The following is a 15,881-nucleotide window of genomic DNA, read 5'->3' on the forward strand; positions in this document are numbered from 1 at the left end:
TTAATGTTGTGTATCATGATTGATTTGTGGATGTTGCACCATCCTTGCATCCCTAGTACGTATCCCACTTGGTCATGGCATATGATCCTTTTCATGTATTGTTGAATTTGGTTTGCTAATGTTTTGTTGTGGATTTTTGCATCTATGTTCATCAATGATACTGGCCTGTAATTTTCTTTTATTGTGGAATCTTTGTCTGGTTTGGGTATTAGGGTCATACTGGCCTCATAACATGAGTTTGGAAGTCTTCTTTCCTCTTGAGTTTTTCAGAAGAGTTTGAGAAGGATTGCTATGAATTCTTAGGATGGTAGAATTCACCAGTGAAGCCATCTGGTCCTGGACTTTTATTTCTTGGGAGGTTTTTTGGTTTTGTTTTGTTTTGCTGTTCTTATTGTTGTTGTTTGGAGGTTTTTGATTACTAATCACTCACCTTACTAGCAATTGGTATATTCAGATTTTCTATTTCTTCGTGATTCGGTCCTCTAAGGCTGTGTGTTTCTAGGAATTTTTTCTTTTCTACCAGCTTGTCCAATTTGTTGGTGTTCGTATTACTGTGGTATCAGTAATGTCTCCTTTTTCATTTCCGATTTCATTTGAACCCTTGTCTTTTTCTTGGTGAGACTAAGTCTAGTTAATGGTGTGCCATTTTAATCTTTCCAAAGAACCAGTTGTTAGTTTCATTTATCTTTTCTATTGTCTTTTTAGTTGTTTTTTTTTTTTTTTTAAGTTTTATTTATTTTGTGAGAGACAGCATGAGCAGGGGAGGGGCAGACAGAGTAGGAGAAAGAGAGAATCCTAAGCAGGCTCTGCACTGCTGGCACAGAGCCAGACACAGGTCTTGAACCCACAAAACTGTGAGATCATGACGTGGGCAGAAACCAAGAGTCAGAAATTCAAATGACTGAGCCATCCAGGCACCCCCCCCCCCATCTTTTTAGTTTCTATTTCATTTATTTATACTCTGATCTTTGTTATATCCTACCTTCTACTAACTTTGGATTTTGTTCTTTTTCTAGTTCCTTGAGGTGTCAAGTTCAAACATTTATTTGAAATATTTCTTGTTTCTTGATACAGGCCTTTATCAGTATAAACTTCCCTCTTAGAACTACTTCTATTTTATCTCATAAATTTGGGGATATTGTATTTCCATTTTATTTAGTCTCAACAAATTTTTGTTATTTCTCTTGACTCATTGGTTGTTCAGTAGCATGTGGTTTAATCTCCACATAGTTGTAAATTTTCCAGGGTTTTTTTTTTTAATGTTTATTATTTTGAGAGAAAGAGAGAGAGCGAGAGAGCACAAACAAAGGAGGAGCAGAGACAGAGGGAGACACAGAATATAAAGCAGGCTCCAGGCTGTTAGCCTAGATCCTGATGTGGGGCTTGAAGTCATGGACTGCAAGATCATGACCTGAGCCAAAGTCAGATGCTTAATTGACTAAGCCACCCAGGCACCCTTCCAGTTTTCTCCTTGTAATTGATTTCTAGTTCCATTCAATTGTGGTTGGAAAAGATGCTTGATATGATTTCAATATCCTTAATTTATTGACTTGTTTTGTGGACTAAACTATGATCTATTCTGTAGAGCATTCCATGTATGTTATTCTGTTGCTTTTGGATGGAATGTTCCATATGTATCTGTTAAATCTGTATGGTCTAACATGTTATTTAAGGCTGATTTATCCTTATTGAGTTTCTCTCCAGATGATCTATCTATTGATGTAAGTGGTATATTAACACCCCTTACTATTATTGTGTTGCTATTTCTCCCTTTAGGTATGTTAATATTTCCTTTATATGTTTAGGTGCTCCTGTGTTGGGTCTATAAATATTTTAAAAAGTTATATATTTTTATTGAATTGAGTCCTTTATCATTATATAATGTGCCCTTGTTTCTTATTATGTTTTTGTTTTAAAATGGGTTTTATTTTTTAATTTTTTTAATGTTTATTTATTTTTGAGAGAGAGACAGAGACAGAGAACAAGTAGGGAGAGGCTAAGAGAGGGAGACACAGAATCTGAAGCAGGCTCCAGGCTCTGAGCTGTCAGCACAGAGCCCAATGCGGGACTCGAACTCATGAACCGCAAGATCATGACCTGAGCCAAAGTTGGATGCTCAACCGACTGAGCCACCCAGGCACCCCAAAGTGGGATTTTTTAAATATAATTATAGCTACCCCAACTTTATTTTGGTTTACATTTGTGTGGAACATCTTTTTTCATCCCTTTACTTTTAGTCTGTGTGTGTGTCCTTTACGTGTGAAGTGAGTCTCTTGTAGACATCATGTAGATGGGTTTTGTTTTTTTTTTCCATTCAGCCACTCTGTCTTTTGATTAAAGAATTTAGTCCTTTTATATTTAAAGTAGTTATTGATAGGTATGTACCTATTGTTATTTTGTTCATTGTTTTCTAGTTGTTTTGTAGTTTCTGTCTCTTCCTTTCTTCTCTTGCTCTCTTCCTTGGTGGCTTGATGACTTTCTTTAGTGGTATGCTCAAGTTCCTTACTCATGATCTTTATTGTGTCTACTATAGGTATTTGCTTTGTGGTTACCAGGAGGCTTATATACAACAACCTATATTCATAACACTCTATTTTAAGTTGATAACACCTTAAATTTGAATGCATTTTAAAGCTTTATGTTTTTACTCTCCCCTAGCCTGTTTTATGTTTTTGTTGTCACAATTTTATACTTATCTTGTGTATTACTTATTATTGTAGTATTTTACTGCTTATTCTTTAAACTTCATACTAGCTTTATAAATGATTGATCCACTACCTTTACTGTATATTTACCTTTCTGGTAAGATTTATTCTTTCATATGGTTTCTTGTTACTAATTGGCACCCTTTCTTTTCAGTGTATAAAGTACATTTAGCATTTCTTCTAAGGTCAGGTTAATGATAATGAATTCCTTTAGCCTTGCTCACCTGGAAAACTCTCTCTGCTTCAATTCTGAATGATAACTCTGCCAAATAGAGTATTCTTGGTTGGAAGGTTTTTTTCTTTCTGTACTTTGAATGTATCATGCCACTCCTTCTGGCCTGCAATGGTTCTGCTGAAAAATCTGCTGAGAGTCTAATGGAGGTTCCTTTGTACATAACAAGTTGGTTTTCTTCTTGCTGCTCTTAAGATTTCTCTCCTTGCTTAAACTTTTGACATTTTAATTATAATATGTCTTGGTGTGGGGTCTTTTGAGTTTATCTCTTTGGAATTCTCTGGGTTTCTTGGATCTGGGTGTTCATTTCTTTCTCCAGCTTAGGGAAGTTTTCAGCCTTACTTCCTTCAAGTAAAATTTCTGCCCCTTTCTTCTCTTTCTGCGACCTCTATAATGGAAATGTTAGTCCACTTGATGTTGTCCTGTAAATCCCTTAAGCTGTCTTCACTCTTCAATTTTTTTTTTTTTTATTTTTGCTGCTCTGATTGGGGAGTTCCACTGCCCTGTGTTTGAGTTCACTGATCTTCTGCTTCATCTAGTCTGCTGTTGAATCCCTCTAGTGTATTTTTCAGTTCAGTTATTGTATTCTTCAGCTCTGAGGCTTATTTGGTACTTTCTTATATTTTCTATCCATTTGTTAAAGTTCTCACTGTGCTCATCCATTCTTCTTCCAAGTTGCGTGAGCATCCTTCTTTTCCCAAATTGGGTGAACATCTTTATGACCATTACTTTGAACTCTTCATCAAGCAAATTACTTACACATTTCATTAAGACTTCTTTTCTAAGGTTTTATCTTGTTCTTTTGTTTAGAACATATTCCTATTTCCTGATTTTGCTTGACTCTGTGTTTGTTTCTATGTATTAAGTGAAACAACCACCTCTTCTGGTCTTGAAGGAGTGGCCTTGTATAAGAGATGAATATTATTGTTCAGCCTTGTCTAGCTCTTGAACCTTTATGATTTTCCATGCAGCCTATTTTATTTTTAATGTAAAGCTCTCATTGTTGAGGGTGTACCAAGCTCTGTCCATCCTAAAGTAGGGGATCTCAGCGTCTAGATTCAGGCTGATTGGAAGCCAGACCTTCAGGTAGCAGCTTTTGAGTATGCAAATATATACAGTACTGTGAGACCACAAGCATGAACCCTGCTGGCCACCAGACAAGGTGATCTGGAGGTGTTCCGTGGATGACATTAGCAAAAATCAGGGCTCCAGAGAAGTGTATATGTTCATTTCTGGGAGATACTAGAGAGCTGGAGCAAGGCAGAGGGAGAGCACAAAGGTGGTATTCCCCCAGCCTACATAGGCACCTCCTTAGGCCTCTAGATGTGTGCTAAACCTAAAGCCTGCCCCTCAGGCCACAGCTCCAGAACAAGCATTTGAACCTCTTTCACAGAAAAACTAGGGGTGTGTTTTAATTTACTGTCTGTGCAGTAGTATTCTGGGAGTGATAGCCTGCCATGAACTGTCTCCAGTTGTTATAGTCCCATGGGACCCTGGAACACAACCTCCCCCCACTTCAGCCCCCAGATCCAGGCAATCAAGAGGCATCCTGGGAGTAGCAGCCCAAAAAAACTGGGACACAGGATGCGACTAGTGCACTGACTACATGTACAAATTCTCCTTGCAGAAATCCTGGCACTCTGGTCAGGTTCACATTTATACCCTCTCTAGGATCAGCAAATGTTCTCAGGGTAAAGCACCAGAATCATCTCTCTGGCCTTCTGTCCTTGTTTCTCTTCTTTCTTTTTTTTTTTTTTTTAATTTTTTTAACGTGTATTCATTTTTGAGAGACACAGAGACAGCGTGTGAATGGGGGAAGGGCAGAGAGAAAGGGAGACACAGAATCCGAAGCAGGATCCAGGCTCCAAACTGTCAGCACAGAGCCCGATGTGGGGCTCAAACCCACGAACTGTGAGATCGTGACCTGAGCCGAAGCCGGACACTCAATCGACTGAGCCACCCAGGCGCCCCGTTCTGTCCTTGTTTCAATCCGGGCTTTGTAAGTCTTCACTATCTTGTAGTTTTCTTGCGCCTTCAAGTAGACGTGTTGAATATTTTCGTCCACCTTTTCTAATTGTCCTCAGCTTTAGAGGACTGGTTTGAGTTACCTAGTCTGCCATCACTGGAAGTGGATGTTCTCTCAGTTTTGTTTTTAACTGGCAACACATTGGTTAGTCAGACCTAGTGAACATCTCTGGTACCACACTAGGTTGATATACATCCAGTCTACAGCCCCCAGGCCACCGCTGCTCCCTTTTCAGATCCTTTGTGGCACAAGGAGCCCAGACGGAGTAACTCAGTGTGGCAACATGCTGGGTTCTAGGTGTTTAGGGATCAGCTAGAGTCTTACTCCCTGCCCTTATGGGGTCTACCGTCTGTCCTTTCCTTCCTAAAGCCTCCAGCCTTTGTGGGCCATCATTCCCACCAGCATCAATGTTAATCTCTGTCCTCGGCTGGTCTCTTGAGTTGCTGCAGTCATGATTTCAACTGTACTTCCCCTGAGTAAACTCTTTCCCAGATTTCTTACTGCCCTTGGGATGGTAAGGGTCAGCTTGAGCCCAGGTACATGGGTCTGGCCCTGTTCTCTCCAGCCTCATGGCTCATAAACCACTTCACAACCCAGTCCCTGAATGTGTTCTGGCACATAGTAACTAGTCCTCCCAGATTCTGCATCACCATCTCTGAGAGCTCTTCCCTCATTCTCCAAGGCTCCATCAACCTGAACTAACACTCTTTCTCCAGGTCTGTTTCCTCAGCAGGACAAGTATTTTGAAGATCATGTCAATGTCTTACTCATTTCAGCACCTCAAGCACTTAGTGCATAAGAGGGCTCAGTTAATGTGGAACGATCTCATTTCTCAAGTTCCATGTATCCTTTGATGCATTATCTTCTTCATCAGTCTCATGAATCCTTTTTCCTGGGAACCCCAGTCATTTTTGTGTCCCTTAATGGGAGGCATGCCAGCTGCTGTTTGCTTGCACTGCACCCCTTGCCCCAACACACCAAGTCACAGACATATGAGACACCCTGAGAGTGGACCACCACCTGCTGGTCAGCAGGTTTCTAGGACAGTGTCAGCTCAGGGCTGCAGACACAGTAGAGGTCCTTAATTTGAAGGTATTCCACCAAGAATGCAATCCCCTTCTGAGAATACTTTCAGATGCACAATGTAAAGCACATAGATTACAAGTGAAACCTATCATAATGAAATATAGGTACCAAAATATTAGAAAAAAAAAATATATATATATATATTGACTTATAGATGTGATCTGTGTATGTAATGTAATATGCACACCTCAATTTCTCTTAATGTTTATTTTGAGCGGGGGAGGGACAGAGAGAGGGAGAGAGAGGATCCCAACCAGGCTCCACCTGGGGCTTGATCTCATGAACTGTAAGATCATGATCTGAGCCAAAATCAAGAGTTGGATGCCTAACCAACTGAGCCACCCAGGCGCCCCTGAATATCTCAATCTTAAATAACAGGAGCTAACAATTAGTCCAATAACTACTGTTATTTCAAAGCGATGAACAAAATTTGGAGGTGTTTGCACAGCAGTAACATGAGATGAAATCTCTGAATTCTATTGCTGACACAGTCTCAGGTACCACTTGTCCTAACAGAGCTGGTTGCCTGCATCCATACAGAAAGGGAATACTGAATTTCAGAGCTTAATCAAACTAAAAACCAAATCTTTTCCCATCCAGGAACAAAGACACCCTGAATTCTACCCTCGGACCCCTTGCTGGTGATAGGGGAGGTCTTTAGACCCCAGGTTAAGAACCCCTGAATGGGGTTTTAGAAGCATGGCAGAAAAATGCTTTTAAATACAGCAGCTGATAGTTAAGTGCATGACTCTTAGTGTAATGGGCAGCTGAGAGTGGGAGAGGAGGTGTGGTGGAGACAGCACCTCAGAAGGTCTAATTTGAATTTCATAGGCATCATTTACCAGTGTGGTGAAGTTCAGCCTGACCTTACCCTTGCTTCATATCTATTTGCTCCTCTATAAAATGGGAATGACAATGTCTTCCTCACAGGTTGTTAAAAGGATTCAGTAAGTTAGTATTTGGAAACTCCTGGGGGCCAAATGTTTATTGTTGAATGCGAATGTCATTCAATGTCTGTAGAGAACACACACCCAATATAACTCCTTTCAAAACAGAAACCCACCCCAAGGTCTGACTGGCCATGTGACCTGGAAAGCACCAGTGCACGGAGAAGATGGTAAACCCTTTCTTGCCTGGCAGACGTGGCTAAGTCTGCCATGCTGTTTCCACCCCACCCGAGAGAACAAGCACAAATGCAAATAGGGTTTCTCTCCTTTTGCTATTTTATTAGAAGCATATTTACATTCTTGCAGTTAAACTTTGTAGAGAACATTTTACAAAAGTTTTGTATAAAGTTTTGAAACTACATAAAAATAACTTCTATCCTTTATAAAGGGAAAATATAAGTTAGTTATATTTACTCTGCCAAAAACGGACTGAAAACAAGAAACAGTTCCATCTGTCCCTTCCCGAGGAAACATTAGCATGGGGCATGCGGAATACTGCGTGGGCCTTCTCACTGGTGGGCATGCGTGTTGGCTCAATCATGAGGCTGGAGGATCCAACCGGCCCCCATCCAGAAAGGAGAGGGGAGCCATCAGGACTTGGGCAGCACTGAACAGGAAAGCAGCAACTCTTGAATAAGATTCAAATGTGAATGAGAAGCCAGATAGGGGAATGATCAAAGACTTTCGTCTGAACCACAAACCGTCATTTCATGTAAATGCCCCTTCTCACACCCCAGGCAATAATGTAAACAAAACCCAAATCAGCCCTGCCTGACCATTTGCCAGGGCCGGCCTTGGCTGGTGGAACTCGGACAGTGTTCTGTAATTACACTGCTGCTAGGTCACATTTTCCCGGCACCTGTGCACCAAAAATAAAAAAAGGGGACAATTGTTTCACTGGTCTCATCTGTGTGAGACCAGAAAACTGCTGCATCTGGGTCAAATACTGAAGCAGGCAAGCTCAAATGTTCACCAACTTAAGAGGACCACTGCGTTCCCACAGCCCGCAGAGCATCTTCACTGCATATGTAAGCCTTGGGAACCCTAAGTCCCTTCTTACTGAATGGCAACCCTCCCTCTCCAAGATCCAGTTACAACCAGTGCCAAGAAACTTGCAGAGAATTGCTGTAGGACAAAGTGTCAAACCTTAACGTGTAGGAGTGAAGAAGGAAAAAGTCCTCCTGGGATGTCAGCCACTCCATCATGACAAAACAGTACCCAGACTTAATACGTCATCCATGATTCCTCAAACTCGCCTTCAGTTTTCTGTTTTATTTATTTAAAGCAGGTTATCGTCCTATAGAAGCCATTTGTTTATATTTGTTTCAAGTTAGAAATCAAAGTGAAAAAAGCTTTCTTTGTAGATAAACTGAATGCCTGTTTGAGCATTACTTTTTATCTACATCCTGCAGCCTGTGGGATCAGAATCTGTGGGTGGCCAGCTGAATAACCCGAAGGCCCAGGATTCCATCTGAGAAGAAGCAGCTTTGCATCTGCTCTGTTGCTGGGGGCAGGAAGCATTGCATTTCTCCCTGATGTTTTTTCTTCCTGAACAGAAATCCCAGCGACTACCAGCCTCTGTCTCAAGTATGAGGCCAGACTCCTGCTAGGAGGGGCAGAGGGAAACAGCCTGCAGACAGGATGGGCAAGGATGAGACGGGAACAGCCTAGGCTGTGAAAGTCTTGTGTGGTGAGGAATTTATCCCTGAACACAGCATCCAGTGTAGGCGCCAAAGGGAATCACAGACCGGCAGTTCAGCCTATATACCATCTTGTGCCAGTACCCAGCACCCTTCAAACCAATGGCTCCACGTAAACATGCTCAGTGGCACAGGCTCAGGCAATGAGTATGTTTCAACCCACCTGGCACAAGAGGCCCAGAGCAGAGGCAAGCCTGGGTAATGCCACGGGGCCAAGCCTTGGGTACGTATGTGTGTGCAGGCAGAGGGACACAAGATGGCAAGAAACACCCAAGGCCAGCAGAATGAAGGATTCAGGCTCTCCTCCAGCCCACTATTGTAGACACAGCCTTGTCTCAAGAGGGAAGCAAATTGGGGGCTACTGGAAGAATGAGGGCACCCCCTGAGCAGCTGGCAGCAGGACGGGCTTCGCTAGGAACTGAAATGGCTGTTAGGAGCCGTGTTCTTGTCTGACACCACACCAAGAATCACAATATGGACAAACTCATGGTGACTGATGGTAGCGCTTTGTGCCCACAGATAGCAAAACTGATGTTTTGGCAAGCAGGAGGGCCTCAAGGCTGCAGAACACCATTCCTCCTGGGCCGTGACCCCACTAGCAGCCCAAATCACTGACACCTTGAAGGGATGTGGGGCTCAGAGGGGACATACATTAGGATCAGGCAACACATAATAAAACCTCGCTCTCCATGAGTGAGCAAGAATTAAGGAACACTGGGGTGGGTCTGTTGGGCATAGCTGGGGTAGCACAAGGCAAGGGGCTAGATGCGAGTTGGCCTGGAAGCAAGAGGGAAGGGGGGGGGGTCCTGAGTTACTTGTTCACAGAGAATGGGAGGGCCTTGGAGGCCTGCCAACCTGCCAGCCACAGCCCCAGGTGGCTGTTAAGAAGCATCCACAGAGCTATAGGGGAAGAACTTGGTGGCCTTGTTTGGGGTGGTAGGGTTCAGGCATTCTGTCTCCTCATTCAGTTTGAAGAACATCTCCTGCTCTCGCTTCTTCTGGTTCAGATCTTCTTCCAGAGCCTAGGACAGAGAGAGGGTGCAGTCAGATGCCATTGGCATGGATCTCCCAAACACAGGACCCTGACCAAAGTGGCCTCCTCTGGAAATTTCCCTTCCCTCCCAACAAGCCTTTGCTGCATGGGTAACTCGGTCTTCCATCTTTCCTTTCCCAGAGTGCATCACCCAGAAGACAGGTACCACCTCTAGCTTCCTTCTGTCACAACCATGCAGGATTTTGTTGTGGATCAAGGGCCACGGTTTGGTGAAATGCCATCTCAATGGGGGGGGGGGGGGGGGGGGGCGGTAGATGCCAGTCTCCTGGCAGGAAAACAATCGAATGGAGAAAGACCCAAGGTAGAAAATGGACAGATTTAACAGTGGGTGATTGGGGGCAGGTGGGAGGACAGGGCCAGAATGTCCAAGTACATTGTGTTCCTAATGAGGATACTGCCCCACAGAAATCACCTAGGGAGTTGTCTTCAAAAATCATGTGCCTTCCCACCATCCCCTGACACTGTGATTCTGAAAACCTGCAGTACGACGGGTTCTCTGTGTTGTAAAAGCCCATTTGGTAACTCAGAGCAAGTGTCTAGTGTCTTGGTTGAAGTTCTCCTTTGCCAGATGTATTAGCATTTTTTTAATTATGTTTTTTAGGGGCGCCTGGGTGGCTCAGTGGGTTGAGCATCCGACTTCAGCTCAGGTCATGATCTCATGGTCTGTGAGTTTGAGCCCCGCGTCAGGCTCTGTGCTGACAGCTCAGAGCCTGGAGCCTGTTTCAGATTCTGTGTCTCCCTCTCTCTCTGCCCCTCCCCCACTTATGCTCTGCTCTCTTAAAATATGAATAAACGTCAAACATTTTTTTAATCTTAAAAAAAATAAATACGTTTTTTAAGTTTTTAATTTTTATTTTGAGAGAGAGAGAGAGAGAGAGAAGCAGCAGGGGAGGGGGGGTGGAGAGAGAGGTGGGGACAGAGGATCTGAAGCAGGCTCTGTGCTGACAGCAGAGAGCCCAATATGGGGCTCAAACTCACGAGCCATGAGATCATGGCCCGAGATGAAGTTGGACGTTTAACTGACTGAGCCACCCAGGTGCCCCCGGATATATTAGTGTTAAAAGTGTTTGTGGTAAACAAACATTATATATAAGCAAGATAAAAGTGGTACTGTGTAAGCTCTTGTAACATGTTACGAAATCCAGTGCCTATGGGAGCCAGCCAGATGAACTGAATGAAGAAAGAGAGCTGGGTGTGAGGCAATAGGGAGTGAGGAGGACTGCGGTGAGGTGAAGAGCACACACTGTGTCTGAAGACGGCGGTTTCTTTTCAGCTCCAGCTGATGTCTGTCACGTGATACAATGAGCCCAGTGTGGCCAGAGCTCCTGGATTCACAAAAGAAACTGGAAACCCAGATTCTTATGAAAAATTCCCTTACACAGTCATTCCCTCGGAGGTACTGTGGGTTTGGTACCAGACTACTGCAATAAAGTAAGTGTCATGATACACAAATGAATTTTCTGATTTCCTAATGCGTATGAAAGTTGTTTATAAAAAGTTATGTTTATAGTACACTGTGGTCTAAGTGTGCAATAGCCGTGTCTAAAAAAAACGTATGTACCATAATTAGCACATACTTTATTGCTAAAAAGTGCTAATCGTCATCTGAGCTTTCAGCAATTCATGACATTTTTGCTCGTGGAGTGTCTTGCCTCAGTGTTGATGGCTGCTGATTGAACGAGGTGACTGCTGACGGTGTGGCTGTGGCAATTTTTTTATTATTGACATGTAATATGTTTTGGGTGTGCAACATAGTGACGACAGTTTTGTACATTATGCTCTGCTCACCAGGGTAAATGTAGTTATTTCTTAATTTTTACTACTGAGGTATAGTTCACATACAATTCCTTAAAATAAGACAATGATGAAGTTTGCCACATTGATGGACCCTTCCTTTCACAATTTCTCTGTAGCCTGTGATGCTGTTTGACAGCATTTTACCCACAGTAGAACTTCTTCCAAAACTTGAGTCAGTCCTCTCAAACCCTGCCTCTGCCTTATCAACTAACTTCATGAGATATTCTAAATCCTTTCCTGGCATTTCAACAGTCTTCACCAGGAGCAGATGTCACCTCCAGAAACCGTTTTCTTTGCTCATCCATCATCAGCAGTTCCTCCTCTGTTCAAGTTTTATCCTGAGACGATAGCAAGTCCACCACATCTTCAGGCTCCACTTCTAATCCAGTTGTCTTGCCATTTCCACCACATCACAGTTACTGTCTCCACTGAAGTCCTGAACCCCTCAAAGTCACCCACTTCCTCCAAAGCCCTGTTCATGTTGATATTTTGACCTCTTCCATGAATCACGAATGTACTTAATGGCATCTAGAATGGTGAATCCTTTCCAGAAGGTTTTTAGCTAACTTTGCCCAGATCCATGAGAGAAATCACTACCTATGGCAGCTATAGTCTCACGAAATTGTATTTCTTAAATAATGACACTGGAAAGTCAAAACTACTCCTCGACCACGGGCTGCAGAATAGATATTGTGTTACCAAGCATGAAAACAACATTCATCTTTTTTAAAAAAATAATAATCTTGTTGTACATCTCCATCAGAGCTGTTGGGTGACCAGGCACACTGCCAATGAGCAGAAGATATCAACAGCGGGTTTGAAATACTCAGTAAACCATGTCGTAAACAGATGTGCTATCATCGAGGCTTTGCCGTTCCATTTATACAACACAGGCAGGATAGAGCATAATTCTAAAAGGCCCTATGATTTTCAGAATGGCAAATGAGCACTGGCTTCCACTTAAAGTCAATAGCCGCACTAGCCCCTGACAAGAGAGAATCAGCCTGTCCTTTGAAGCTCTGAAGCCCAGCATGGACTGTTCCTCTCCAGCTCTAAAGTCTTCTCCTGACATAAGGCTGTTTCATCTATATTGAAAATCTGTTGTCTAGTGTAGCCAACTTCACGAATTCCCTTCGCTGCATCTCCTGGATAACGTGCTGCAGCTTCTACGTCAACACTAGCTGCTTCACCTTGCACTTTCACGTTCTGGAGACGGCGTCTTTCGTTAAGCCTCATGAACCAACCTCTACTAGCTTCAGACTTTTATTCTGCAGCTTTCTCACCTCAGCCTTCATAGCACCGAAGACAGGTTAGGGCCTTGCTCTGGATTAGGCCTAGCTTAAGGGAATTCGTGGCTGGTTTGATCTTCTACCTAGATCATAAAAATCTTCTCCCTTTCAGCAGTAAGGCTGTTTAGCTTTCTTATCATTCATGTATCCATTGAAGTAGTACTTTTAATTAAAAAATTCTCCTTTGCATTCACAACTCGACTGTAGCTGGTGGGAAAGGACAGTATCTCAAGTCTCAGCGTGCCTTCCTCACTAAGCTTGATCATGTCTAGCTTTTGATTTAAAGCGAGAGACATGCAACCCTTCCTCTCACTTGACCACTTTGAGGCCACTGTAGGGTTATTCACTGGCCTCATTAATTTCACTAATACCGTGTCTCATGGAATGAGGCCTGAGCAGAAAGGAAGAGAGCCGGAGGAATGGTCAGTCAGTGGAATAGTCAGAATACACAACAGTTCACCATCTTTCTTTTTTCCCCATAAAATGCATTTTTATTGTTTCTGTTGAAGTATAGTTGACACACAACGTTACATTAGTGTGAGGTGTACAACACAGTGATGTGACAACTCTGTACACTATGCTGGCTCACAAGGGTAGCTGCCATCTGTCACCATATAATGCTGTTACCGTTGACTATATTTCCAACGCTGTAATTTTTATCCCATCCCCTCCTATCAGTTCTCTGTATTCATGGGTTTTGTTCCTGCTTTTTGTTTGCTTTGTTTAGATTCCACATATAAATGAAACATATGGCACTTGTCTTTCTGTGTCTGGCTTATTTCACTTAGCATAATACCCTCTAGATCCATCCATGTTGTCCAAAATGGCAAAATCTTGTTTTTTTAGGACTAATACTCCATTGTGTGTGTGTATGTGTTATATATGCAGTCATCTATCTAGTGATGGACACTTGGGTTACTTCCCTATCTTGGCCATTATATATAATGCTGCAGTAAACAGGAGTGCATATAGCTTTTCAAATTAATGTTTTTGTTTTGTTTTCCAAATATCCAGTAGTGGAATTACTGGATCATATGGTATTTCTATTTTTAATTTTTTAAAATATGTATATATTTTAAAGTTTATTTATTTTTGACAGAGAGAGAAACAGAGCATGAGTGGGGAGGGGCAGAGAGAGGGAGACACAGGATTGGAAGCAGGCTCCAGGCTCCGAGCTGTCAGCACAGAGCCTGATGTGGGGCTGGAACCCACGAACCGCGAGATCATGACCTGAGTCAAAGTCAGATGCTCAATCGACTGAGCCACCCAGGCGCCCCTCTGTTTTTAATTTTTTAAGGACCCTCCATACTGTTTCCCATAGTGGCTGCACAGATTTACATTCCCACCAACAGTGCACAAAAGTTCTTTTTCCTCTGCATCCCTGCCAACACTTGTTAATTTCTGCTCTTTTTGATACCTAGCCCTTCTGATAGGTATAAGGTAATATCTGTGGTTTTGATTTGTAGCTCCCTGAGGATTGGTGATGTTGAGCATCTCTTCATGTATGGTTGGTCAAATATAGGTCTTTGGAAAACTGTCCATTTTTAATCAGATTATTGGTATTAAGTTCCTTATGTATTTTGGATATCAACCCCCTACTGGATACATCATTTGCAAACATTTTTTTCCCATTCAGTAGGTTGCCTTTTCATCTTGTTGGCAGTTTCCTTCATTCATTATGCAAAAAACTTTGTGGAGTTTGGAGTAGCCTCAATAGTTTATTTTTGCTTTTGCTTCCCTTGCCTTAGAAGACATAGCTAGGAAAATGTTGCTGTGCCTGATGTCAGTTCACCATCTTTTGTGGTCACAAAACAATTATGACAGTAACATCAAAGATCACTGATCACAGATTACCATAACAAAATGAAAAGGTTTAAAATATTGCAAGAATTATCAAAAGAGACACACAGAGACATGGAGTGAGCAAATGCTGTTGGAAAAAGGACACTGGTAGATTTACTCACCATGGGCTGCCACAAACTTTCATTTTGGAGGGAGAAAAAAAATGCAATTATCTGTGAAGCGCCATAAAACAAAGTATGCCTGTGTGCCAATTTCAGCCCATGGATAATCAGTCTGTGACCTCTGCTAAAGAATAACAATTTAATTATAACGGCTACCACTTTTTGAACAGAGAGCTTTAGTAACTTGCCCCGCGTTTCATAGCTAGTAATAGGGGAGCCAGGACTTCATCCAAAACCTGTGCTCTTAAGCACTACTCTCTTCTACCTACCATATATATTCATGTATATAACCTAAGGCAGGAGCCTAATCTTTTTTCTGTAAAGGGCCAGATTATAAATATTTTCAGCTTTGCAGGCTGTGAAGTCTCTGTCACAACTACTCAAACTGCCGTTGTACTTCAAACTCGGCCACTGACAATGTGTAAATGAGCATGGCTGTGTTCCAATAAAATTTTATTTACAAATACAGATGGTAGGCCAGATTTGCCCATGGACAATAGTTTACTAACACATGCTTTAAGGGAAGAAATGTTCTGTCTACATTTTACAGTCCTAAAAAGCAAAGGTTGCGAAGGGAGGACTGGTCTGCGGCCACATTCTGTGTCAGTCGTGACCCAAGCAACACTTTATGGATGCTACCAGATATTCTATACTGACTTGAAAGAATTAAGTCTGAAGTTTTCTAAAAATATTCCACAGTGTACAGTCATCTCTCTTCCCCTGTATAGCTCAAGATTACTGACTGTAACACGAGTGTGAAAGAACATTTCTATCACCTCTGGTTAAGTGTTCCAGCAGTAACCCAGGTAGCTAATGACAGACAATTCTACAAAGAACTCTGCGAAACAGCAGCCCCCAGAGGCAAAATCCAATGCCAGCTCCCCAGACATACACCACAGTACCTCCCCCAAACCCAGGTGCCCCTGAAATAGGAGGCAGTTGCTAGAGGCAACGTGGCCATTCACCTTCAAACTCTCTCAGGATGTGCCAAGGGTATAGAACCACCAGGTAAGAGAACCAGGTGAACGTTTGTTTCCTGATACCAGAGTCAACCGATGTCAGCAGGAGCATTATTGATTTG

At 42.5% G+C, this 15,881-nt stretch overlaps 1 protein-coding gene and 1 long non-coding RNA gene across 8 annotated transcripts in view; one reads left to right on the forward strand and one right to left on the reverse strand.

Moving 5' to 3' along the window:
* Window positions 1-15,881, forward strand: part of LOC131508198 (uncharacterized) — a 72,553-nt gene that overhangs the window by 40,140 nt on the left and 16,532 nt on the right. For 4 of the 7 annotated variants that reach the window (XR_009259921.1, XR_009259936.1, XR_009259929.1 and 1 more), the window contains one exon: window positions 11,024-11,181. This is a non-coding gene — a long non-coding RNA (uncharacterized LOC131508198). Of the gene's footprint in view, window positions 1-9,717; window positions 9,892-10,682; window positions 11,182-15,881 lie in introns of those variants that run through there. The other 3 variants (XR_009259939.1, XR_009259926.1, XR_009259913.1) reach the window with 3 other exon arrangements.
* Window positions 7,255-15,881, reverse strand: part of STK10 (serine/threonine kinase 10) — a 118,260-nt gene continuing 109,633 nt past the window's right edge. The window contains exon 19 of the mRNA XM_058723414.1: window positions 7,255-9,718. Within this exon, the coding sequence (XP_058579397.1) occupies window positions 9,578-9,718 (141 nt within the window). The 3' untranslated portion in view covers window positions 7,255-9,577. The remainder of the gene's footprint in view (window positions 9,719-15,881) is intronic.

This window comes from Neofelis nebulosa, chromosome 1, assembly GCF_028018385.1.
Source record: "Neofelis nebulosa isolate mNeoNeb1 chromosome 1, mNeoNeb1.pri, whole genome shotgun sequence".
NCBI classification, from domain to species: domain Eukaryota; kingdom Metazoa; phylum Chordata; class Mammalia; order Carnivora; family Felidae; genus Neofelis; species Neofelis nebulosa.